The following is a 24,649-nucleotide window of genomic DNA, read 5'->3' as shown; positions in this document are numbered from 1 at the left end:
TGTGTGTGTGTGGGGGGGGAGTTTGCTGCCCATTTGTTTTACATGTTTCTCATGTTCCTTCATATCTGAAAATAATTACATTCTAGAATACATCATAGAATATGGAGACGATGTGGCTGAGTGGTAGAGCACTTGGCTTCTGAACCATGGGTCTCAGGTTCAAGTCCTGGTGAAGACTAGGATTTTTTATTTCGGGATCTTTAGGGCGCCTCTGAATCCACCCAGCTTTAATGGGTACATGACAATAGTTGGAGAAAAGTAAAGTGGGTTGGTCATTGTGCTGGCCACATGACACCCTTGTTAACCAGAGGCCACAGAAAAAGATGACCCTTACATCATCTGCCCTATAGAATGTAAAGTCTGAAAGGGAAACTTTACTTTTTAGTACATCCTGGACCAAACCTGCCTCATGAAACCAGGGGATGGCAGTAGGCGGAGTTCAAACCCTGATCATCGTGTCCTTTAAACAACAGTCTAGAATGCATACCACATGACCAGGCAGTCATACAATAACAAAGCAGAGTATGTACTGTTGAAAACTTGTGAGCTTTTCTTTCACCAGGCTCTCGGTCTTCAAACATAACTCTTCATTTGTGTGTACAACCAACATGAACAAACTTTCCCATTCATTCTTTCATTCTGAACTATCACCTATCTCACCTGTACTCCTCTTTGCTAAGATTGCATAAAATATTGTGTTCCTCCTCCCTTACCAACCTAAATGCTGCACTTATATGGTGATTCTCTAAGACTGCTCGGTCATTATATAACAAAGCAACATCAGAACTAGAAAAGAAATTGAAAAAACAAAAATACTAGAATATCATCATGATATATTTTTTTTACTAGCAATTCGTTTTCTATACAAGACTGTGTTCATTTTATAGAATGAGAAAGGGGGCATTATAAGGGAGAGGTTGAGAAACACTGTTCTATGGGATTGAGAAGGGAAACAAACAAAATAATACTGAGAAGTTCAAATGTCAAAAGTACGTCAAGAAAGATACAGCGTCTTTAAATAAAAGTGGATACATTATGAGACAAAAAATGTCTTTGATGTGTACAGGAAAAGATAGTGAAAACTATGTATATAAAAAGTAAGCATTAAGAAAAAATATATATGGAACATGGTTTAATTAGGATAACATAAGAAAGAAAATATAGTGTCCGTAAGTAAAGGTCAGGAATGACATATTAGCAATGTCATTAAGAAGAGAGGAAAGATGTAGCACCTATATAAATAAGACAAATATGGAATTTATGTCTGAAATAAGAGTAGGATAACATAACATGACAAAAGCATGACCAACAGAGCTTATCAAGAGTTTAATTGTGACCAAATGGAACAACAGAGCTTACCAAGTGTTTTGAGTGTGACTAAAAGGAATAAAAGAGCTTACCAAGTGTTTAAGTATGACTAAATGGAAGAACATAACTTACCAAGTATTTATGTGAAAATTGTTTGTGGTGCCCGTATGCTCGTAGTCATGTATTAATGCGGCTATCAAAGTAGCAAACACTTCTAAATCTGTTAGCAGTTGCTGCAATAGAAGACACACAAAGAACTCAAAACTTCTTTTTCCAATTGGAATCCATAGAGAAGATCTAGTTACCAATTTATAACACCCAAAAATAGTCAAGAAGTGAATGAAAAAAAATATATATTGTCAGTGGCTATACAGAAAAGGCTAATATTTAACACTTAAAAAAAAATTGATGTAAAATATTATATAATTTTTAAGTTTGGAAAATATTTAGTAACTATAAATTGATCAAATTTAATAAGTGACATTGTTGTGACTTATTGTTGTGACTAAATCTTTAATAAAGTTTATATTTAGTTAGCACAATGCCTAAGCTAAACCAGATATAGCTCACTCACTCACTCACATAATTAGAACCAAATGAAACAACATGAATGTAGCCATGAAGATCAGGCCAATGGGCTCATTGTTAAGATTTACTTTTCTTAACACATAATAATAATAGAGGGCTTCATCATTTTTGAAATAGATACCAAATTAAGGCCAGGTTATTTATCTATAGGTAACAGAGTTATTATGCACAAGACAGTCTCAGATAAACATAGTCCTATAACACACACTAAAAAAAATGGGTCAATTCAAGTTTTTTAGTTCATAAAAAAAAAACATAACAATTTAATGTAATTTTTCAACAATCCAGGCACAGATATCTTAACACAGCACACAAAAAACAATAGCCCAAGAATACATTTGAGAGCTCCTTATCCACAGAATCAAGAAAAACAAGCAGCAACTCAAGAGTGCATTAAATCACTCTGATGGATAAGGCGTTGTTATCCAAGGAATCATGAATGACAATTTAGAAAGATTGATGACTCTGTTGTTAATAATTACTTGACACTCCTTCAAATCATGTTACGTGGTGATTCATAATTTTATAATGTTTTATTTTGACCTTGGGAATTGAAATAAATTATAGAATTATGTAGTCCTGAATTTGAAATCAATTAGTGTTTAAAAAAACAAATTAAATAAAACCATCTGAGAACTATCCTGTATTTGTCATTTCCATTATAACAGTCCTTTTTTTTTAATCCTCAGAAAAAAATTATATATTTTAGGAAAAGAGAGTTTTCTGTTTTTTCTAAGTTCTTTGATGGTTATTGCACTTACGCATTATTTTTTAACACATGCAAATGTTCTATTTTATATATTATAGACGTTACTTCAAATAAGAAGATAGTTACGCCCTACGCATTTCATGTGACAATCTAGTCATGTATGTTAATCAATGACTTAAACTCTGCTAAGTAGTTGGTTTTCAAGGCTGATTCAGGCAACCCATTCCTTTCTCTAATGGCACTTGGGAAGAAGGAGCTCTTGTATGAAATGTTAAAAAGCATAAGTGATTGTCCCTAAGTGCACTAGTTGAGAACCACAGATAGTGATGTCTGATGACTAGCTGTACAGAGAAGAAACAGTAGGTGAATGAGTAGGAGCTTCTTTTAGTGGCTGTTTGACTGGAGGCCATGACTCCCCCCCCCCCTACTCACCACCCTAAATTTTATTTTACCAAGAAGGATATGAGTGTGCTCAGCTAATATAGCCATGAGATCCCTCTAGGGCTCTAAGAAAGTCTACCAGCATAGGGCCTACTGGTATATATGGAAGTAACATAGAATCGGTTATTGTGCTTTTTAAGCAAGCTTAAAGAATCATAATAAGCAAGCATTTATAATCAAAAATTAAGAACCCCCACTTTAAAATAGCTATGTCTGTGACTATTGTTATCTGTTTGGTAAATAAACAACGCAAAAAATAAACCCAAAGCTTAAAATTAAAACTAAGTATTCAAATCCTCTGATAAAATAATGGTTGGGAAATAAGTGTGCTATGAACTTTAAAAGACAAAGTTTTTAGATTACTTACCGCAAGCCGACTCTGAGACAAAACATAATGTACTGTTTGAGCAATATCTGCTCCATGCATCAAATTGTGATAAGGGTTTTTGTATTTACTGTAACCATTTTCCAGGGCAAAGAGGAAGCTCTCCAGCATCTGAAAATTAAAAAAAACAACTTAACTAAATAAAAAAAACTTTGAAAATGTAATAGCTTTAAGGTTAAAAAATATATATCTTTTTTTGATACAGCATGTAGGCCTATTTATAGATAAAAAAGTACCCCTTTCAGACCTTGCTATCTATAGGGCAGATGATGCATCTCTTTTTACTATGGCTGATGGTTAACAAAGGTGTCATGAGGCCAGCACAATGACTAACCCCCCCCCCTCCCTTTACTTTCCCAACAATTGTCAGGTTGGGCAGACTCAAGGATATCCTAAAAATTTCAAGATTCAAAATCCCATCATTCACTGAGATTAGAGCCAAGATGCCAAGCTCTTCACTACTAAGCCACCACACCCAAATCTGAATAGATACAATGTCATTTAGATTAGACACTGCTGATAAATAAAATGTTTGTATATTACAACAAGAAATAGTCTTTTTATTAACATTAAATTTAGACTTTATTTAAAGAAGCATAATATCCAGCCTGATGGTGATAAATTAGAATAAAGTTGAGTGCCAACAAATTTGGCTGAAAAATTAAACATTTGAGAAAGGTTGCCTTTGACTAGAATGATTTTTGTGAACTGTAGTAATTTAAAACATACAATGAAAGCCCCAAACTGAAAACCAGCCACAGAGTAATCATGGAAAAAAAAAAGGGACACCACATGGTTGACAATCTCAGAACTGAAATACTAAAGAGTAAAGAAGAAACCATCATAATTAAAGACACCAATATAAGAGTGTTGCTTACAAAAATATTCTCCCCCCCCCCCACCCCCCAAAAAAAAAAAAAAAACCACTGTAAAATCTTCCAAAAATGCGATATATTCCATCTTAGCAAAATTGAACCTGAAAGTAAAGCAATCCAACAAAGTTCTCTAACATTGGTGCTACCACAGTATTTGGACAAAGAAGTCTAAATGCTGCCCAATTTGTTAACTTTCGTAAAAATGTCTCATATTAACTAATGATGCTGGATGTGACTTAAAGATGCTTCAGTTTACTTGGGATAAACCACAGTGAAGTCTCCATGTTAGCCAATACACAAGTCAGACTATGGAACTCTCACCTGAGTGTTGATCTTAAATTTTGTAATGAGGTCATATTTCTGTAGAAGTTCATAGCCAACAAACTTGAGGCTGTGTCCATCTGCGGCTTCATTTACAGCAAAAACATTAAAGGACCAGTCATCTAAGTTCTTTTTTTGCCATGGGAAATACACATTTTAAACAAAATATTTAACAAGATTTAAAAGCAAAAAAAAAAAACAATAATAAAAACAGTAATAATTTAATTTATACACCACTGTTAAAAAAGGAACAAAGGAAATTTAAGACGGCAAACTAATCTAAATAAGTTTTGAACAAGTAGGTCTTAATGTTCTTCTTGAATGTACTGAAGCATGTTATTTGTCTGAGATCATTGGCATGCAAACTGTAAATTTTGAGGGAAAAATGCGGCACTAGAATCACATTGAGTCCAGCAGGGCTCTCTACAGATATATATGAATTGATCAGTTCACTTAGGTACAAGGGCATTTCTTTATTGTAGATCACTGGCGGATCCAGGGGGTCGGCCGAGTGGGGGGGGGGGGGGGGCGATGGGGGGGGGGGGGGCGGACGAATTTTAGTATAGAAGTCACACAATTTGTATTCGAATTTATTACTTATGTTAATAATATATACTAATTATTTATATTTCAAACTATTTTTAGATTATTTCGCCCCCCCCTCTAGTATGTTGGCCGATTTGGTGGGGTCGGGAGGGGGCGATAGCATCAATCCGCCCCCCCCCCCAACCATAAACTTTTGAGTGGGGGGGGGCGGTCCAATTTATTTGTAGAAATCACAGCTTGCTAAAAGAATCAATTAAATATCTATATGATTAAAACTTATTGATATTTTAACCGATCTCTATATTATGTCGTTCCCCTGTTGTCCGATTGGTGTGAGGGGGGGGGCGAAACCTCTACTGCCCTTCCCACCTAAACCCTTTGAATGGAGGTGGGGCGGTCCTACTTTTAAGGAGAAATCATAGTTTGTGAGCAAGATTAGTTGAATTGATATATAAATTTGATATTATGTCGCTCCCCTTCTGGTATCTTGGCCGATTCCGTGGGTTAAGGGGGGGGGGGGCGATTGCGTGTACTGCCCTCCCCGCTCTAGCCCTCTGAGTGGGGAGTGGTCCTATTTTTATGGAGGAATCATAGTTTGTGAACAAAAATAGTTGAATATCTATATAATTGATATGTGAAACCATTTGTATATTATGTCGCACCACACTCTAATCTCAAATTTTATGATTAGTAAATATAATAGGAAAAAGGTGGGAGGGGCGATACATGCCATCTCCTTTCCCTTATCGGACAAAGCAATAATTTTTCTTTTTGTATTATAGTTAAGAAATTACAAAATGTAAAAAAAAAATGAAAATGCAAGAAATTGCTTTTAGCGTCGCGGCCCCGAACTCCACTGATTAATAATGAGCTGTAAACGTCAGGAGAATGCATTTCTTCAGTGAAAAATGCATGAAAACGCTTTAAGCGACGGGGCTTCGCCCCGAAACTCACTGATGGATAAAGAGCTTTAGATGTCAGGATAATGCGTTTCTGCAGTGAAGAATGCAAGAAAATACTGAGAAATACTGCTTATTATTATTATTATTATATATATATATATAATATATATAAATATATATATATATATGCTGTACGCACGTTTATGTATAGGGTTAGGGTTTCCTGGGCGTTAGGGTTAGGGTTTGGAAAAAAATTGCCCCCCTCCACTCCAAAGTTCTGGATCCGCTAGTGTTGTAGATGCAATGATGACAAAGTCAGGCCACCTTGTTATCCATTTGGCTATTGGATTTTAAGAGAGTTCAATTAATTGGTTTTTTTTTTTGCTGTATCATATTTCTTCATTCATTTGTTTGTCAGGCACAAACATAATAATGTTGAACTATTAAAATGTGTTATGCTGATAGACTTCCTCAGACTAAATACCAAATATGTCCTTTAAGAACCTGAAAAAAAAATCTCAAGACTATTTAAAGCTCAAGTGTAACAGATTGGCGGCTTTCTCGGGGTGTGGATCAAAGACAAACTACATGCTTCAGTGTATTCAAGAAGTTGTTTACAATCTATTTCAATTAGTCGTGTATCTTAATTTTTCTTCTTCATTTTGGGGGCTCGGGGGGGGGGGGGGGGGGGTTCATTTCACTTTTTTTGGAATTAATGGGTTCATTAGAAATATGTTCGTTATTTTTTTAAAATTAAGTTTTAAAATATGGATGTAACAGAAATAATATTTTTGAAGATTCCTGAAATGAGTTATTTAATTAAAACAGACATCTTAACAAATAATAACGTGCAGATAGACAGCTGCCAAATAATTGACCTGAAAAACTAGGGGCCTTTGATGTAAAGTTTTACCAATAAATCCTTATATCTAATTCTCTTCTTTTCGGAGGACTAGTTTGGGTTATATTTGGGTCCATATTGTCAACAACTGACCAACCTTCAATAACATGAGAACATGCGGTGGAACATGAAGACCAACGGAGCTGGACATTCTCCTGTAAATTCTGCAAAAACAAAAGTTTCATACAATGATCACCTTATAAATCTATATATAAATCTATCTATATACATATATGCTAATCATGTTCTGCCTCTATGAGAGGAAAAGGGGAAGGAAGCAGAGATAAATAACAATAACCATAAAACTACTATGTTTATTCATAGATGTTATTGCCCCTTTCAATACCTCCATAGCCCAATAATATCTTCCTGAATATTCTCTACATCAATGGAATATCTATCTGGATCAAAGTGTCAGGCAAAGCCAGTGTGTTAAGGTGAGTGTTCTAAATATTATAGATGTTTCTTTTAGAGACCAAGAATGTTAATACCATTTCTAGCCCTTGTTTCAACCTGTACTGGAACCTATATGTACTAAGTAGTCCACAAGCAGTATAACAGTTCCTGCATTGAACAGCAGCAGTATTGGGTGACCTTTCCTGTAACTAGCCCATGATATTAACTAATGTTTACATAATGGCCTGTTGCCAAGGTTCAACTAACTGTTGCATCAACAACAGACACAGTATTCAGCATGTCAAGTAATAAAACTTATCAAGGTTGTTTATCTTTAGATTGTCTCAAAACTACTCCATAGCTAAAAATAATTCAGGGGAAATAATAATTTAATCAAATTACACAATAAGCTAATCAAGAAAACTTGAGAAGGTTTAAAAGGAGCAAGAATTTCAAACATTTTAACCTGGGATCATTCATAAGTTTAAGTTTGATATTGCATCTATTTTAGAGGATTTTTTTATAAATTGAATTATGTTTGAGACAAACATCTCTAAAAAAGCTAACAAGATCCTCGAAATAAAGAATCACCCTTTGTGTGAGGATTTTGTGATTTTACCATCACAAAAGAGACATAAGACACAGATAGCAAAGACAAACAGACACAAACACTCTTTTGTTCCCCTGGCAATCAAATCATTAAATAAGAACAATCTGGTATAAACTTTGTCACATGTAAATTATGAGTGAGTCTGGTGTGAATGTACACTTTGGTTTCTTATAGTTATAATGTTTTTTGTTTGGTGTAATGCACAAATTGTAAGACAAATTTCCTTACGGATAATAAAGATTATTATTATTATTATTATTATGTATTCTAACTTGAAATATTGTGTGATTTTATGATTTATAGATTATCTGTTGGCTCATAACTATTTCAAACCCACATGCAAAGCTTAAATGTGGAATCTCTACACCTAGAAAGGGCAAACTGGGTGTCATAATCGGCCAAATTGTATATTATATGATGGACATCCAATTCTAGTATCTACCTGTCCTCAAAATCATTGTTAGGCTTGATAATGTATCGATAGCTGTGAATATAGGCCCTAAATACATCACTCAGAGGGACCCTTTTGAAAGAGAATACTATAAAAGCTTTAACAATTTAATTTGTGCCTTACTGACATCTATGCCACCCTTACCTTATAAAATACAGACCTGATTTAAAAAAAGGGGTTACTATGGTCCTACTGGCCCATTAGGGTACTGGCCCACCGGACATTTGCCCGAATGCCCATATAGCCAGTCCACCCCTGACAGCTAGTGTATAGTACTCTAGATAGAATTGCATTTATCACTCAACTCAGGCTTCACACAGTATCCCCAGCCTACTTGGTACATTACTTCTGTGAGAATGACATCACACCAATTCTACTAACTCAATGATGCCCAACATATAGCTCATGACACAATGCTTACCGGACCCTCAAAACTAGTTCCAAGGATGCAAAATGATGTCCCAGGTTTCATTTTTTTTTTATTTTGGGGGTGATGCGTCCCTTGACACACGTCAGAAATGCATAGGACCCTCAGAAAGTTAAATTGATGTGCCAGGAACAAAATGATCTTACCTGTCTACCATTATTCCAGCCCTTATAGCATGGGCCACACTCCTGAAGCGGGGCTTGTCTTCTCCTCTTCGTTTCATGTTGGACATGGACCTAGTAAAGGTTAGGGCTAACCAATCCCGCACTTCTGTCGGGACTGCGTCTGGCTCAACTTCACTAAGCTCATCATCCTCTTCGCATAACCTCCTTTAAGAGACAAGAAATAACAAGTTAAATCAAGAATCATAAAAAAAGATCAATTATCAATATTTAGATTGTATCAGCCAGTTCATTGTCAGTGCTCTCAGGGTACATAGAACTTTTTTGCATAATACAGCAAGTTTATAGAAAAACTGGCAGGATATAGATAGTGTAATCCTTCAATACTGTCCAGATGCCACACTTTAAGTAAACAAAGTCTGGAACCTTCCAATGTAAGAGTGAAATAGCAATGCTTATATGAATGCTTAAGATAATAGTTATACATGTGCAAAAAAAAATATAGCATAAACAAGCTTCTTTGCATCATGTCAGTTAATATATTCAGATACAAGTTACCCTTTTTGAAAATAAAAGTATCATAATATTTTTTGTTGACAATTAAAGGGCGGTTTAATTTGTAATAGTACTAAATCAAATCACATTGTGTCATCATTATTTTTAATTAAATGTAAAAACAAATTTACTGAATTATCTGTAGTAGGATAATCCGATTAGGACAATGTTTCAAAAGTGCCAGATATGGTTTAAACATTTAGTTCACTGTTAGGCTAGTTAACCCTAATTATTTGATTCCTTCATCAAATATTTTGTAAAGTGATCCTTCTCTACAAAGGCCTATTCTGACACATATAATTCAAGTATAAAAAAAAAAAAAGCAAACTTGAAAATAATAAAAACAGAGTATTTAGGATAAGCGAGATTCCCATTATCTATAGAGCCAAGAAAATATTGCCCCATCTATTTTGTTAAATTTTCATTAAATGTTTTAACACACATAATACATGTACCGGTATAACAAAGTCTGCAAAGCCCTGCATGACAACAGAGCATCTAATCTTAGATAACTGAGATTCACAGACTATAACATTATCTGTTGATCACCCAATCTCTTTTGTTTAATTATTGTCTGCAATTTGAAGTAATGTAAAGTAATACCAACTCAACATCAAAGCTACTGCATGTTGCATACAGTTATTATAAATTGCACTTATTCTCATAGAATAGGCAAGAAACAACTGATATTATAATTAGCTCAATTATCATAGAATAAGATGGAAAAGAAGGGCTCACAAGTAATTAGAAGACCAAAGAACTGAATTGTAGCACATCTCCGAGTCCATTGAGCTCTAAAAGGTTACTTAGATGAGCTGGAAATCAACTGCACCATTTATCCCTAGGTCAGTATGGAAACTATCTTATAATTTAAAAAAAATACATTTTGAATGTGTCAAAACACTTTTTAGAGTTCATAACTTTAAGTGGAATGGCATAAGACAGTATCTCATATTGAAGCCCATCAACAGAAAAATTTTGAAAATTTATTGCATTAACATTATGAGCATTTATATATAATGATATGTAAAAAATAAATGAAACTGAACAAAAAAAAAAGTCATTTATCACACAAACTTGTAAGTATACCAGGTATTTACAATGTCAAGGCCATAAACTGATCTCTCTCAATGAGTTTGATGTGTAGCAAACATATATTACCCAAAATAAGGACATTTGATCTACTAGCTTCCTAATGTACATAGATATTTGTTACAGACAACCCATAGATTAAAATAGAGTGTAGACAGTAAATTAAAGAGTCTACAAATAATATATATCTCAAAATACAAGGCTCAATGCTGTTGAGATTTATTTTTCATTACAGTAGAAGGGTGCTGCAAAGACTTGTTCAAAATTGTGTTCATAATTTAATTTGTTAAAGCTATAATATGATCCAACATAATGAGGAGCTAGCATTAGAACATAATTTTTTTTTATTAACTATATAAAGTTTGTGGAAGGTACTTTTTAGAAAGAAATATGAACTGTTTAAAAAATGTCCACTCCAAACATTTAAACATGCCAGTCTTGCTACTAAACAATTTTTTGAAAGATTTTTCTAGCTATATACTATATGGTGTAGCCATTTTTTTGTTTACAAATTTACCCTATCAAATACTTCACCATTCTAAAATCTTTCTATCAGAGATGGAAGCACATATAGAGAATCATGGGCGTCGTGCTGTGAAAACTGGCGCACAAGTTGAAAAGGACAAGAGAACAACGCTGGCAGAAGAAAAGCAAGGCCTATGACACTAGCTCCAACTGGAATAACCTGCCCAGTGTGCAGCCAAACATTCCGGGCTTACACCAGCCACATAAGGAGGCATAAAACCCCAGTGCAAAGCCCTTAGCCCCCTGAATCACAAAAGTCTAGTAAAATTAAAAATAGTATTACTACAAATAATATAAACTAGACTAACTAGCCCAAATGAAAGTTAACATGTACTTTAATATTTATATTGAATTCTAAATAGCTTTTAGTCTTTCAAAAAAAAAGGATAAATATTTACTTTTAAGGATATGATGATTATAATTAATACTTAGTAGACAGAGTACATATTTAATTGTAGGCCTAAAGTTAGTTCTAAAATAAAAATGACTACCAAAATATACTGTATATAGATTTTGATCTATTCCAAGCACTAAAAAAATCTACTGCTTTAAAAAGTATAAATAAAAAAAAGAAAACAAAAGAAAAATAACGTGCTTTTAGTGGATATCTAATACTAATGTTAGTTATGAATGAAGCAAACACCTCTAAAAAATACTACTACTTAGAAGCCTTGAGTGCTAATGAAGGATTCTTAACATTTTTTTGAAAGGTATAACCCAAACCACTAAAACTAACAGGTTTGCATGAATGATTAGAGTTAAATCTTTTTTTGGTTGCCAACAATGAGATCTAGATAGTGCTGAATTGAGCACAATTATTCTCATTATTGGGATTTTGATTAAAGCTCAATGGAATCCATTAGTCTACTCAAGTATCATTTATTTTGGTAATAGGGATGGTTAGGAGATAGGAGAATGGGATATATATATAAATATTTCTGTACAAATTTAAATTTCTAGAAAACTTAACAGTTTCTCAAAACAATCTCTTGGTGGATTCTCTTTTGTTTCAGTGTTGCATATATTTAATGTTAAATGTACATTATAATCACCAAACACAATTATTCATCACTGGCTATTTTGGCTACTGATAGATAAATAAGTTAATGATAATAATAGTAATAACCACATCACATAAATAAAGCAGAATTGTTTTAACTAGTTAGTTGTCATCCATCACTGGGAAAGCCAAAAAACAAAATTGAATAATATGCCATGTTGGCTCAAGTTACTTTACCGAGGTAGCAAAGCTCGATATTTTCGTGTGTCATCACTGAAAGAATAGCACAAAGTACACTCAGTTTAAAAGAAAAAGATAAGAAATCAGACTCTGGGATAAATGCTTTCTCACATTTAACAAAAATACAATAAAGTTTCTCATTCTCAAACCTGTAGATGCACAATTAATTAAATGTGAATGAACAGATAGAAAAATATGTTGAATTTAAGGTGAAACAACTTTAAAAACCAAGAGGTCTACTCAAATCTGTAGTAAAGCTGCAATAAGTATGACTTAACTTTCATAGATATACAACCAAGTGACTACAATAAATGTATGTATTTAGAGATCAGATATGGCATTGCACACTGAAATAAAGTTGATCATGACAAAAATGTATTGAGTAAGCAAATAACAAGATGTCTAGGACATAAACAGAAAAACATTCATTAACTTCATTACAATCTTTGATAAAACACAAATACAATTGTGAAATCAAAGGTCTTTTTTGTACTTAACTAAGAAAAAAATAGTAGGATTGTTAGGATATGATTCAGAATTTGGGGTGAGAAGTTATTTGTTTCATCAAAAGGTTAAAGTTTTCCTCAGAGACTGTGACTATTAAAAACAAGACCAGGATTTAAAATGGAATGAAAGTAAACACAGACCACTCTTGGCAGATTTAGAGGGAGGTCGGCTTTAGTTTCTGGAGTAGATATTTAACTTAGCAACATTCGATGGTTCCCTTCATTACCTATTAAACACCCTTGTTAGGTATGGTTCATCAGCGTCGAGTATTTTCTGCATTGTTGGACATTTACATGTGTTATTTGATTTGGTTACATGAGTGTTAACTCTGTTTAGACCTAACTGCACATGACAAGGCGGAGTCGCCTAGATAGCAGGATCAATAGAATCATTTTCTTTTCAGGTGATAAAGTTGTTTTAAAAAGAACTATTTACTTTCAAGACACCATATAAAATGGATTGACAATGTTGAGGCAGATCTACGACAATTTAGAGTTTGAGCATGGAAATGAGAATCTCAACAGAAATCTGAATGGAAGGATGTGCTGAATCAGACCAGAGCCCTCCATGGGCTGTAGCACTACTGGGATGGATGGTTTTATTTTCACGTGTCAGAATTCAATTATTAAAGCTTATAAACCCAAGATTTCTAAAATAAAAAATCACAAACAAAATGCACTCAGTAAAAACAAATAAACAAACAAAAGTAAAAAAAATTAATAATTCAAAATCAGGATGCAACTTTTCAGACATCATTTAGATCTTTTCAGGCTTTGTGCTAAAAACAAACAAACAAGTGTTACTCGAAATAGGCAATGTGATAGTGATAATTTCATTGCAATGACTAGATTATGATAATGTGATTGTGACAATGTGATTGCAATAGTGTAATTTTCTTTTTTGGCAATGTGATTGCTACAAGGTGACATAGAGATAAGATGATAATAAAGTGGTGGTTACCTGGTTGTGAGAAATGTAATTTAAAATGTAATAGTGAAGGTATCTATTAAATAATATAAGGGGCTCTGAGAATGCTTTTATGTTATTTTACAGCATACAGAATATTTCAGGAATCATGATGCAGCAAATTCTGATGAGTACAAATGCAAATATAAAGTAATCGTAACACAGAAACCTGACATGTCAGCCCACCCTGAACAAGTCTTCTGTGAAAATGGTTATTTCCCTTTGATTGCTCTCTTATTATACATTAGTTCATATTTAATATACAAGCGTTTTTAATTGTATCTCTTAACAGCCATTAAGTTTATGTTGGTCAAATTAAGAAATGGATGGAGTTGACACTATTCCAAACTATGAAAAGTATATCTCAAGTTATAGGTTTTAAATACCTCTGGATGTCAAGATTATGTGTTCAATTCATATCAACAGTCAGGGCAGGATTTAAGTAATTGGGGGCCCCACATCAGAATTTTAGTCGAGTCCGCAACACTTTTCCAATTCTTTAATAAAACTTTACTTATTAATAATAACACTAATATCTAAAAGCATGCTGTATTGTGAAAGAGAGTAAGGAAGTTAAATTCCAATTTCCTTCATTTAAAAAAAAATAAAATTATATTTAATATGCATATTTTAGTAACAAAAAATGTAAATTAGTGTTTATGTGGTAAACCTGGAGTAGAGTACGAGCAGACTATAATGAAACACTTTTTAACCTTCACAGCCATGGCAAAGTCCTGTAAGATTTTAAGTATTGTCGGTAAAAAGGAAAAAAAAAAATTTAAGTTGCCGAACCCTCAAAATACAGATTTACTCTCTCTTGTGGTGTCCCTTTTTTTGAAGACCCCCGGGCATAAGCTACACCTGCCCTAGCCTCCCTTAAACCAAGTCCTGTAAACAGCAACTAATTATTAAACAAACTGGAGCTATATATCAGCCATGTAGTTTTTTCTAAATTAATATTAACACCATTTATAAAGATACCTTTTAGAAAGCTTTTCTCCATGTCTAAAGTCTGTTTGACAGAGTTTTACAAAGAATATTTGTCAAATAAGTCACTTTAAGTTTATCGGTTATCCTTGTATTTCTATACTGTACAGTCTCAAATGTAGTAACTCAAGTAACTGTATTTCTATCATATTTTGCAATTAGTATTTAAGCTTTCATAATACAATGCATTGATGTTTGTTTTTTTATACTAACTTAAAAAAACATATGAATAGATATGAGTTCCAAAGATGCTGTTGAAAAGTGAAAGAACAAAAAAAAAAAAGTGAATACACCAAAACATCATCTCTATAATGTTAGTTGGCTAAACATTGAATTCTTATCTTAGTAACACAAGTTACACATCCATTATACATAAGAGTAATGCAATACAAGAAAAAAAACATGTTTCAAAAAGACATATAATGGCTATAGAGTCTATATGTGAATCTAATGTTTTATCAGTAGATATACATAAATGCTGTGTGGAAAAAAAAAAGCCTAAATAAAAGAATTTCTAAATATGCTGATTATCAAAATAAAGATGAAAGCAAAGAAGCCAAAACATGAACTGCTCTACTATAGATATATATGTACACAGGCAAGTGCAAATGTGATTGGCTTGCCATCCTACCTCGCTGTAGCGGAGAGAGACGCTGATGACGAAATGGATGATGACCCTTTTTCTCTGAATATATTAAGAAAACAAGAGGAGTTTTTGCTATAACATGGCAATGAATAGACCAATATAATAGATAGAGATGTAGTTAAACTTTTTAAGAACAGATTTTAAAAAAAACACATAAAAATGACAAGAAAAAACATGAAAAAAAAATCTGAAAGCTAAAAATAAAAGATCTATTGAAAAAGAGAAAGATTGCTGCTGTTCAAAGCATGCCATGAAGCTTGTAGAAATCTAGCAGTCAAAATGAAATATTGTATTGGGCTAATTAGGTAGTACAGTGACTAACTAATTCATAATATCATCTCAATATTTCTATATCACTCTAGATATACTAGATAATCTAGATCTATGGGTATGGTATAGTTATTGTAAGTTCAATGATAGGCCTACCTTTGGTTACCACATTCCTTAATGCCCAAAGAGGGACAAAAAAGGAAGTTAAAGCGTTACAAATGGAGAACCCCCCCCCCCCCAAAAAAAAAAGAAGGTAATGAAGTAGATGTATATCATCAAATATCTTGAGTAAACGATAGGCTGTTAAAATACTTTGTATCAAGTAGAATCATATTTCTCAGATGAGGTGACTTAGCGTTATAATTCATCTTTCACGTAAAGATCTGCATTTGGAACTCATTGTCAATTTTCATCAGTTTGTACAAGCCGAGAAAAATGCCATTCATTGAAGTAAAATTTTCCACTGTTAGCATCAGTTGCGTAACTAGGTACCCGTGGGCAAGAATATTTAGAATATTTTCCAATAAGAAATATTTAGTGTTACATAAAATATCAAGTAGTCTGTATGTATCTGTACATTTTCCAGGCTATAAAGTCATTATGTTTGATTCAGCTATGACTCTGTTCAAGCAGTAATGTCTTAAAAAACTCAATGTTTGAATAAATTCTAACGATAAAAAATGTCATTTCCTTTGGTCCATATTGCAGCCTTATGTGGTCCATATTGCAGCCTTTTGTGGTCCATATTGAAAAAAAAAATCAATATGGACCATTTTTTAAATCTCAAATTTAATTTTCTTTATTAAGCATCTGTACACCATAATATAGCGAGGCGGTATTGTGTAGAGAATGGAAACCTCTGTGTACACAGGAGAATTTAACGTTTGTAGGACCAAAAACTTTTATTTTATGAAAGGTACAAAAAAAGTGGCCCATACTGCAAGCCCCTCCCATAAGAATATGGCTGGAGAACTACGTGTGAAATATTTCTTATACAGCACTCTGTTTTTTGTTGTTTTTTTTGTCTGACGCTGTTTTCTTCGCCTCGATTACACTACAGCTTGCCACAGTATTTCAAAATAACATGCAGATTTCTTTCACCTTGCAAAATTACAAGCTTTTTTGTTTCATAATATAAAAAAAAAATTTTTTTCTTTCCAGATGGCGGAATAGATCACTAGCCAATACAACCGAGTTTCTGCTCGCGCACGTGTGTGTATGCGCGCGTGCTTGCCACCACAGTCTAATTCCACTCGCCTCAACATATGCCAAGCCCCTTATCCCCAGCGGTCACCAAATTCCCCCACCCCACCCGCTCACTCCATCTACCCCTGGCCCCCCAAAGAAGCAATATTTCTTCTGTCCTTCTTACTTACACGCTTGAGCGGCTGCTCGAGGTCCCGAAATGGCAAAGGGGATTTCCTCGGGGGAAACGCTTGCGATTAAAATAGAACGGAGAGAGGGCAAGATGGGAAGGGGCGCAATTCTAAAATTATGATGAGAGCCAGACGATTGACTTTTTTTTTCCTTGCTAGTACTCTCCCTTAATTTCATTCATATGTTTCTTTAATGTTTTTTTTTATCGTTTCTGTTTCTATTTCTTCATTGTTTTGTTGTTTTTTTCTGACAGTATTTATATCGTAAAAAATGCAAGCTTCAAATCTATGGTCATATTACAAGATCTTTAGGGCTCGCAAAGACCTTCCTTCAGGGAACAGTACCAGGAAAAAGAAGAAGAGGCAGACAGAGAAAGCGATGGGAGGACAACATAAAAGAATGGACGGGCCTGCCATTGAAAGAAGCTCTAACTAAGGCAAAAGACAGGAATGGAGAAAGACGTCAACGAGTCTTGCATGGTGTCCCAATGGTCCAATAGACTAAGGGATAGATAAAGATAAGGTAGGTAATTATAAAAGAGCAACAAAGCAAATACAAAGAGAAACATAATATAGCAAAGAGAAAACAAAGAGAAATAGCAAATGGAAACATGACTATGCAAAGAGAAAAAGAAAAAAAGAAACAACAAAGCGAATGAAACAAAGAATTTAAATAAAAACATAAAAAGAAAGAGAACAAAAAAAAAAGAGCAAAGAGAAACATAAGAAAGAAAATAGAAACATTATATAACAAAAGAAACAAAGAGAAGTGTATACAAGTGATATATTTTTTAAACTAAAGCTTATGTGAGCGAAAGAAAAGCAAAATTATCAAATAATCCAGAAAGGTGAACCAATTTAAAAATGTATTAAGCAATTAGAACCATTTAAAGATAATAAATTGAATAACTGAATAGAAGATCAATAAAATCAACGTCTGTACCTAGAATGATTCAAACTAAATTTCTATTTAAGAATAAGAAACAAGGGGCTGATATCATGGGCGTAGCCAGGGGGCCCCCCCCGAAATGAATTTAAAGATAATAAATTGAATAACTGAATAGAAGATCAATAGAATCAACGTCTGTACCTAGAATGATTCAAACTAAATTTCTATTTAAGAATAAGAAACAAGGGGCTGATATCATGGGCGGAATTTAGTAATTGATTTTTGCTTTGATTTTGTTTATTTTTGGTGAGTTTTTAATACTAAACCTTCACTTGCTCCAGCACAACCAAAGGGGTTTTGAGTTTAAAACCCCCTACCAGGAGGTTTTGAGTTTAAAACCCCCTACCAGGGGGGGGGGTTCGAGTTTTAAAAACCTCTTCCAGGGGGGGGGGTTCTAGTTTCAAACCCCTACCAGAGGGGTTCGAGTTTAAAAACACCTACCAGGGGGTTTGAGTTTAAAAATCCCTACCAGGGGTTTTGAGTTTTAAACCCCCTACCTGGGGTTTTTGCAGTTAACTCCCCCTCTTCTATAAAACAAAACAAAAAAAATGCAAACGAAAGTCCCCTAATTCCAAGCACAGTTAAGAAAGATTTTGATTTTAAAACCCCCTCTAAAATTAACAATAAACCCCCTCTTCAACATAAAAAAAAAAACTAATTACGCACTCAAAATGTTATGAGCGTAGCTAAATGGGTTTTGACTCAGTTTTGAGTTTAAATCCCACTTCAGCGGGGTTTGAAGGTAAAAAATACCTCTTTAATATTAAAAACAAAGCAAATTATACACTCAAAATGTTATGAGTGTAGTCAAAGGGAGTTTTGAGTTTAAACTCCCCTCCAGTGGAGTTTGAAGCTAAAAAGTACCTCTTCAATATAAATAAAAGCAAATTACTCACTCTTAAATCTATGAGCGTAGCCAAAGGGGTTTTGAGTTTAAACCCCCCGCCAGGTGGGTTTGAGGCTAAAAAATACATCAGTGTAAGAAAAAAAGCAAATTACGCACTCTAAATGCTATGAGCGTTTTGAGTTTAAACCCCAATTTCAGAGGGGTTTGATGTTAAAAATACCTCTTCAATATAAAAAAAAAGCAAATTACACGCTAAAATTATTTCAGCGTAGCGAATCCAATCAGGGGTTTTGAGTTTAAACCCCTCTTCTACAGATGGCTTTTTTTTAAAGTTTAAAACCCCTCCAGATGGTTTTGAGTTTAAGATCCCCCTACAGAGCATTTTGAGGTGGAAAACCCCCAACAGATTATTTTGACGATAAAACTTCTCTTTTCGATATAAAATCTAAAGCAAACTACAGTCACTTAATTCCAAGAGCGTATTCAAGAAAGGTTACACATTTTTACCAGTGGCAGGGCTCCATTAATAAACTGCAGTGAATAGTTATCTGCCAAAATTGAAAAACACTAAATGTGGCTCAACAAAGATGTCTAAGACAGATTTTAGGAGTCAGTTATAGAGATCGGGTCTAAATCAAGGAAATCCTATGCCGAACTGGTAGTCGACCCCTTAGTAAGATAAGAGCGACGCATGAGGTTTGCGGGAAATGTTCTCTGACAAAATGAATTACGCATAAGAAGAGTTGCAATGATATCCTAGTACAACTTGACGCCACTCATTCATGGAGGTCCTCATGGCAAGTGGGAAGAGGCTTCAGACATTACCAGTGACAGATTTTTATGGAAACAGCTTGACGGCAAATGCGCCGAACGCGCGGGAGGGTCTAAGTCAGTAAGAATAGCACATTAGGTTTTTAAAATAAAACTTTTTAATAGCAGGAAAATGCAGTGTAGTTACCTCAAAATATGCATTTTGTTGGCTTTCAATACCAGAAATAGTGCTTGGCGGCGCTGGGGAGCTCCTAGCGCTCCCCCAGACCCCCTTGCTAGTAATGTCGGGGAGTCTACAATTTTATGGAATCAGCGTGACGGCAAATGCGCCGAACGGCGCGGGAGGATCTAAGTCAGTAAGAATAGCACATTAGGATTTTATTAAAATAGAAATTTTTAATAGCAGTAAAATGCACTGTTGATACCTCAGAATATATATTTTGTTGGCTTTCAATATCAGAAATAGTGCTTGTCGGCGGGGCTTCGCCCCGCGCTGGGGGAGCTCCTAGCGCTCCCCCAGACCCCATTGCTAGTAATGGCGGGGAATCTACAATTTTTCCACTAACTCATGGAAGAACCTATTCTAGGGCACATTAATCGTCTTCCGAAAGAATGAAGGGTCAGTATGTAATAAAGATTATGTAGGCACACACACATAAATACATATAAAAAAAAATTCGCGGGGGGGGGGGGAGAAGAAATCCACCCCCCCAAAACCCCCCCCGAAAAAAAATCCTGGCTACGCCCATGGCTAATATGTATATCCATACTATATCTTTGTTACACAAAATTTGTAAAAGACGTTACTTAAAACTAAGCAATTACATCATAGGATTAAATTACTCTATTACAAAAATTATCAAACAGGGAGATTTCACCAAATATGCAAATTATTAAGCGGCCCGATAATACCGGAAAAGGGGCGAGCTATAATTAAACTCCATTTCAATGGACATGAATCTCCCACAGTCTGACCATTGGGAGCCATGATTTCACCCCTCCCCCATCTCTTTACCGAACAACATAGTTACACATGCACATAAAAGAGACGCGCCTCCTCTTTGTGTAAATAAGAGAATTGAGCGAGAAAGAGAGACAGGCATAGAGACGAAGAGAGAGCGAGGGGAAAAAATAGAAGCGTACACATTCCAAGCAAGCGAGAGACTATCAGATGTCATCAAGACGTCATCGCCAAACAAATGCGTGACATTTAGATATCCAAGATAATTTGCTAGCGGGACCAGTTGTGGGGGGGACCAGCTGATGTCAGTTTGAGAGCCTTAAATTAAGATTACACGATTCCGCGAGGCCAGACTTATGGGAAGAGGAAAACAGTGCCCTGAATACTTTGTCCCTGGTGGTAAAAACTGTAAGGGAAATCTTGAGGGGGGGGGGGGGGCTTGATAGGAGGAGTGGTAGGACTTGTTCTGCGTTTGGAATGAGAGAGAGAGAGAGACAGAGTGAATTTGTGTGAGAGTGAGGGAGAGAGAGAGAGAGAGGGGGGGAAGAGATAAAAAAGAGAAAAGGCAAATTTGGAATGGACAAGCCTAAATCTGCATAATCTGTCAACGATTTAAGGATGGGCCTATGAGACTATACCCATTGTGACATCATTTTCACCTCCATCTATTATATTTCTCACCAAATATGCAAAAAGGAATTTGAGACGACATTCAGAAATGCAAAATCTTTGAAAAGAGAGAAAAAAAAACCCATTCGTACCATTAAGTTCCAGAGCTTCTTACTTAGTCTTTTGAGATTTTCAATCATGGCGGAAAAAAAACTATAAATAGCTAGCTTTTGGGTGTATCCGGTGAACAAAAATAACGGAAGTGTTAATAAGCTAATTTTTTTTTGTTTTGTTTTAAAGGGTAAATAAAAATGTGTGTGCCTTTTTTAGCACTGCGGAATAGGGAAATGGGGCGGAGTAAAAATCGTTCAATTTAAAAATAAAATCTTTTAAGTCTAACAGTCATTAGTTATTAAGAGTAAAATAAGCGCTTTATAAATTGTATAACGGAGGTAGAGCCAGGTTCACATTGAACTAAATCTTCATAACCTCAGTTCATTGAATACATATGAATATTAACAATGTAATAATAATAACATTAATAAATCGACGTATCCTGTGGTACAAATCGTTGGTCGATATATCAACGCAACAGAATCGGCAACACTTTCGACACGAGCTCTTTCTCTCTCTCTTTCTCTCTCTCTTCTTTGTGTATGAACGGAGATGGGGCTGTAGCTGTTGAGAGGTTGTAGTTGTTGATAGGGTTGTATTTGTTGATACGGTTGTAGTTGTTGATAGTTTGTAGTTCATAGTTTCTGATAATTTTTCTGAAACTATTGAAACCTAACCTTTTTACCTGCCTGAGCGGACCACTTCGGGTGCCGATTTTGAGTTTGTGTTTCCACACAAACTTTCTTTGTAACTTTGGTTTTCTTGTATTCGTAGCCTAGATTTACAGAAAATGTATAGTAGAGATAAAGCAAACAGGTTACATTTTTAATTTTTGTCTTATTCATATCACCTCTCTTTATCTGTCTCTCTCTTTCTGTCTCTCTCTGTCTCTCTCTCTGTATCTCTCAGTCTCTTTCTCTCTCTATCTCTCTTTCTTTCTCTCTTTCTGTTTCTCTTTGTCTCTCTATCTGCCTGTTCGTCTGTCTCCTATTCATATCACCTTTGTATCTCTGTTTCTTTCTCCCTCTCTATTTCTGTCTCTCTCTCTCTCTCTCTTCTTTCTCTCTCTCAGTGTCTCTATATCTCTTTTTTTTCTCTCTCTCTGTCTCTTTTTTTTCTCTATCTCTGTGTCTTTCTCAGTGTCTCTCTCTCTCTCTCTCTCTCTTTCGCTCTCTGTCTCTCTCTGCCTGTTTATCTCTCACTCGCTCTCTCTCTCCCTCTCTGAATCTCTTTCTTGGATCTCACATCACTCTTGACAGATTGGACAACCCGTAAACTAAAAAAGAAAAAAAAAACGTCTTCTACTAGCTGGGGGAAACTTAAGTGATATTAATCTTTTAAACCCTACATCCAATCCTACGTCTAAACCACTAAACCACACCACTCGCACTCCCACACGCACATACAAAGGCCCCCCCCCCCCCGCCGCCCTTGCAGTCTCTAAAGATCATTCAGCAGTATTGGGCTCCTTAAGTCTCCTAGATCTGAAGTCAACACTCATAATGTAATTGGCTGAAACGGAACTGCCACCATTTTATCAGATTGAATATTCTTTTTTCTTTTTTTTTTTATTTATTTAAAACAAGTTTAATATGTACAGAATATTGCAAATCAGGCACAAGTACACATCACTCAGAGTCCTCCTAAATAGATATAATATAATGTAATAAAAATTAAAACAAAAAATAGAACCCTAGTCATTAGCGTTATAAGCCCGACGCACTGGCAGGGTTTCCAGACTTTCAACTTTTGAGTAAGTTTTTCTTTCCTCTCTTTGTTTTCTCTCTTGGTTTTCTCTCTTTGTTTTCTCTCTTTGTTTTCTCTCTTTGTTTTCTCTCTTTGAAGAGAATGTAAGGTAAAGAGTTGGAACTAGGATACGAAAACAAAATCCATAAATGTTATGAAGTGTGTTTGTGTGTATGTGTGTGTGTGTGTCTAGTGTCTGATGTAACTTTGAGTAGAAGTGTCACACTTGCGTGGAGACAAGGGGGGAGGGGACGGAGGAGAAAAGGGGAACGCGGTTTAGAAAAATTGATAACTGGACAACTGCTTAGAAAAATTGATAACTGGACAACTGCTTAGAAAAATTAACAACTGAACCACCGCTTAGAAAAATTGATAACTGGACCACCGCTTAGAATAATTAATAACTGGACCACCGCTTAGAATAATTAATAACTGGACCACTGCTTAGAATAATTGATAACTGAACCACTGCTTAGAAAAATTGATTACTAGACAACCACTTAGAAAAATTGATTACTAGACAACCGCTTAGAAAAATTGATAACTGGACAACTGCTTAGAAAAATTGATAACTGGACCACCGCTTAGAATAATTAATAACTGGACCACTGCTTAGAATAATTGATAACTGAACCACTGCTTAGAATAATTGATAACTGAACCACTGCTTAGAAAAATTGATTACTAGACAACCGCTTAGAAAAATTGATAACTGGACAACTGCTTAGAAAAATTGATAACTGGACCACCGCTTAGAAAAATTGATAACTGGACCACCGCTTAGAATAATTAATAACTGGACCACTGCTTAGAATAATTGATAACTGAACAACAGCTTAGAAAAATTGATAACTGGACCACTGCTTAGAATAATTGATTACTAGACAACCACTTAGAAAAATTGATTACTAGACAACCGCTTAGAAAAATTGATAACTGGACAACTGCTTAGAAAAACTGATAACTGAACAACCGCTTAGAAAAATTGATAACTGAACCACTGCTTAAAAAAATGACAACTGAACCACTGCTTAGAAAAATTGATTAGCCTTCTAGACAACCACTTAGAAAAATTGATTACTAGACAACCGCTTAGAAAAATTGATAACTGGACAACTGCTTAGAAAAATTGACAACTGGACAACCGCTTAGAAAAATTGATAACTGGACAACCGCTTAGAAAAATTGATAACTAGACGACCGCTTAGAAAAATTGATAACTAGACGACCGCTTAGAAGCCTTGGTAACTGGACCACCGCTTAGATAACTCGATAACAGAAGTACCGCTAAAAACTCCATCAGTCCTAAGGCTGTAGGCCTATATGAACTTGAAGGCTTGCCAAGTTGCACAGACCTATCGAATATCCATTCCAACCAATACCTTAGTGTATCAATAACATCTAGCCGTGATATGCTAGCTAGCACTACCCTCCCCTCCCCCTCCCTTTTTTTTAGGAAGATGGGTTGGGGGGGGGGGAAATGTGGAGTTATTTTCTATCTCCATC

The 24,649-nt window shown here is 34.9% G+C and overlaps 1 protein-coding gene across 5 annotated transcripts in view; it reads right to left on the bottom strand.

Annotated features, from left to right (window-relative positions):
* The window catches only part of LOC106077092 (dual specificity calcium/calmodulin-dependent 3',5'-cyclic nucleotide phosphodiesterase 1C-like), a 641,611-nt gene that overhangs the window by 18,191 nt on the left and 598,771 nt on the right, over positions 1-24,649 (bottom strand). For 2 of the 5 annotated variants that reach the window (XM_056013479.1, XM_056013484.1), the window contains 8 exons: positions 15,486-15,539; positions 12,392-12,427; positions 9,007-9,189; positions 7,074-7,140; positions 4,628-4,756; positions 3,414-3,542; positions 1,441-1,541; positions 661-786 (listed from right to left, as the gene is read on the bottom strand). In XM_056013479.1, coding sequence (XP_055869454.1) covers positions 661-786; positions 1,441-1,541; positions 3,414-3,542; positions 4,628-4,756; positions 7,074-7,140; positions 9,007-9,189; positions 12,392-12,427; positions 15,486-15,539 — 825 coding nt within the window. The remainder of the gene's footprint in view (positions 1-660; positions 787-1,440; positions 1,542-3,413; positions 3,543-4,627; positions 4,757-7,073; positions 7,141-9,006; positions 9,190-12,391; positions 12,428-15,485; positions 15,540-24,649) is intronic. The other 3 variants (XM_056013481.1, XM_056013482.1, XM_056013480.1) reach the window with 2 other exon arrangements.

Source organism: Biomphalaria glabrata, chromosome 16, assembly GCF_947242115.1.
Source record: "Biomphalaria glabrata chromosome 16, xgBioGlab47.1, whole genome shotgun sequence".
NCBI classification, from domain to species: Eukaryota; Metazoa; Mollusca; class Gastropoda; family Planorbidae; genus Biomphalaria; species Biomphalaria glabrata.
Note: the sequence above shows the minus strand (reverse complement) of the source record. Positions and strands in the feature narration are given on the sequence as shown.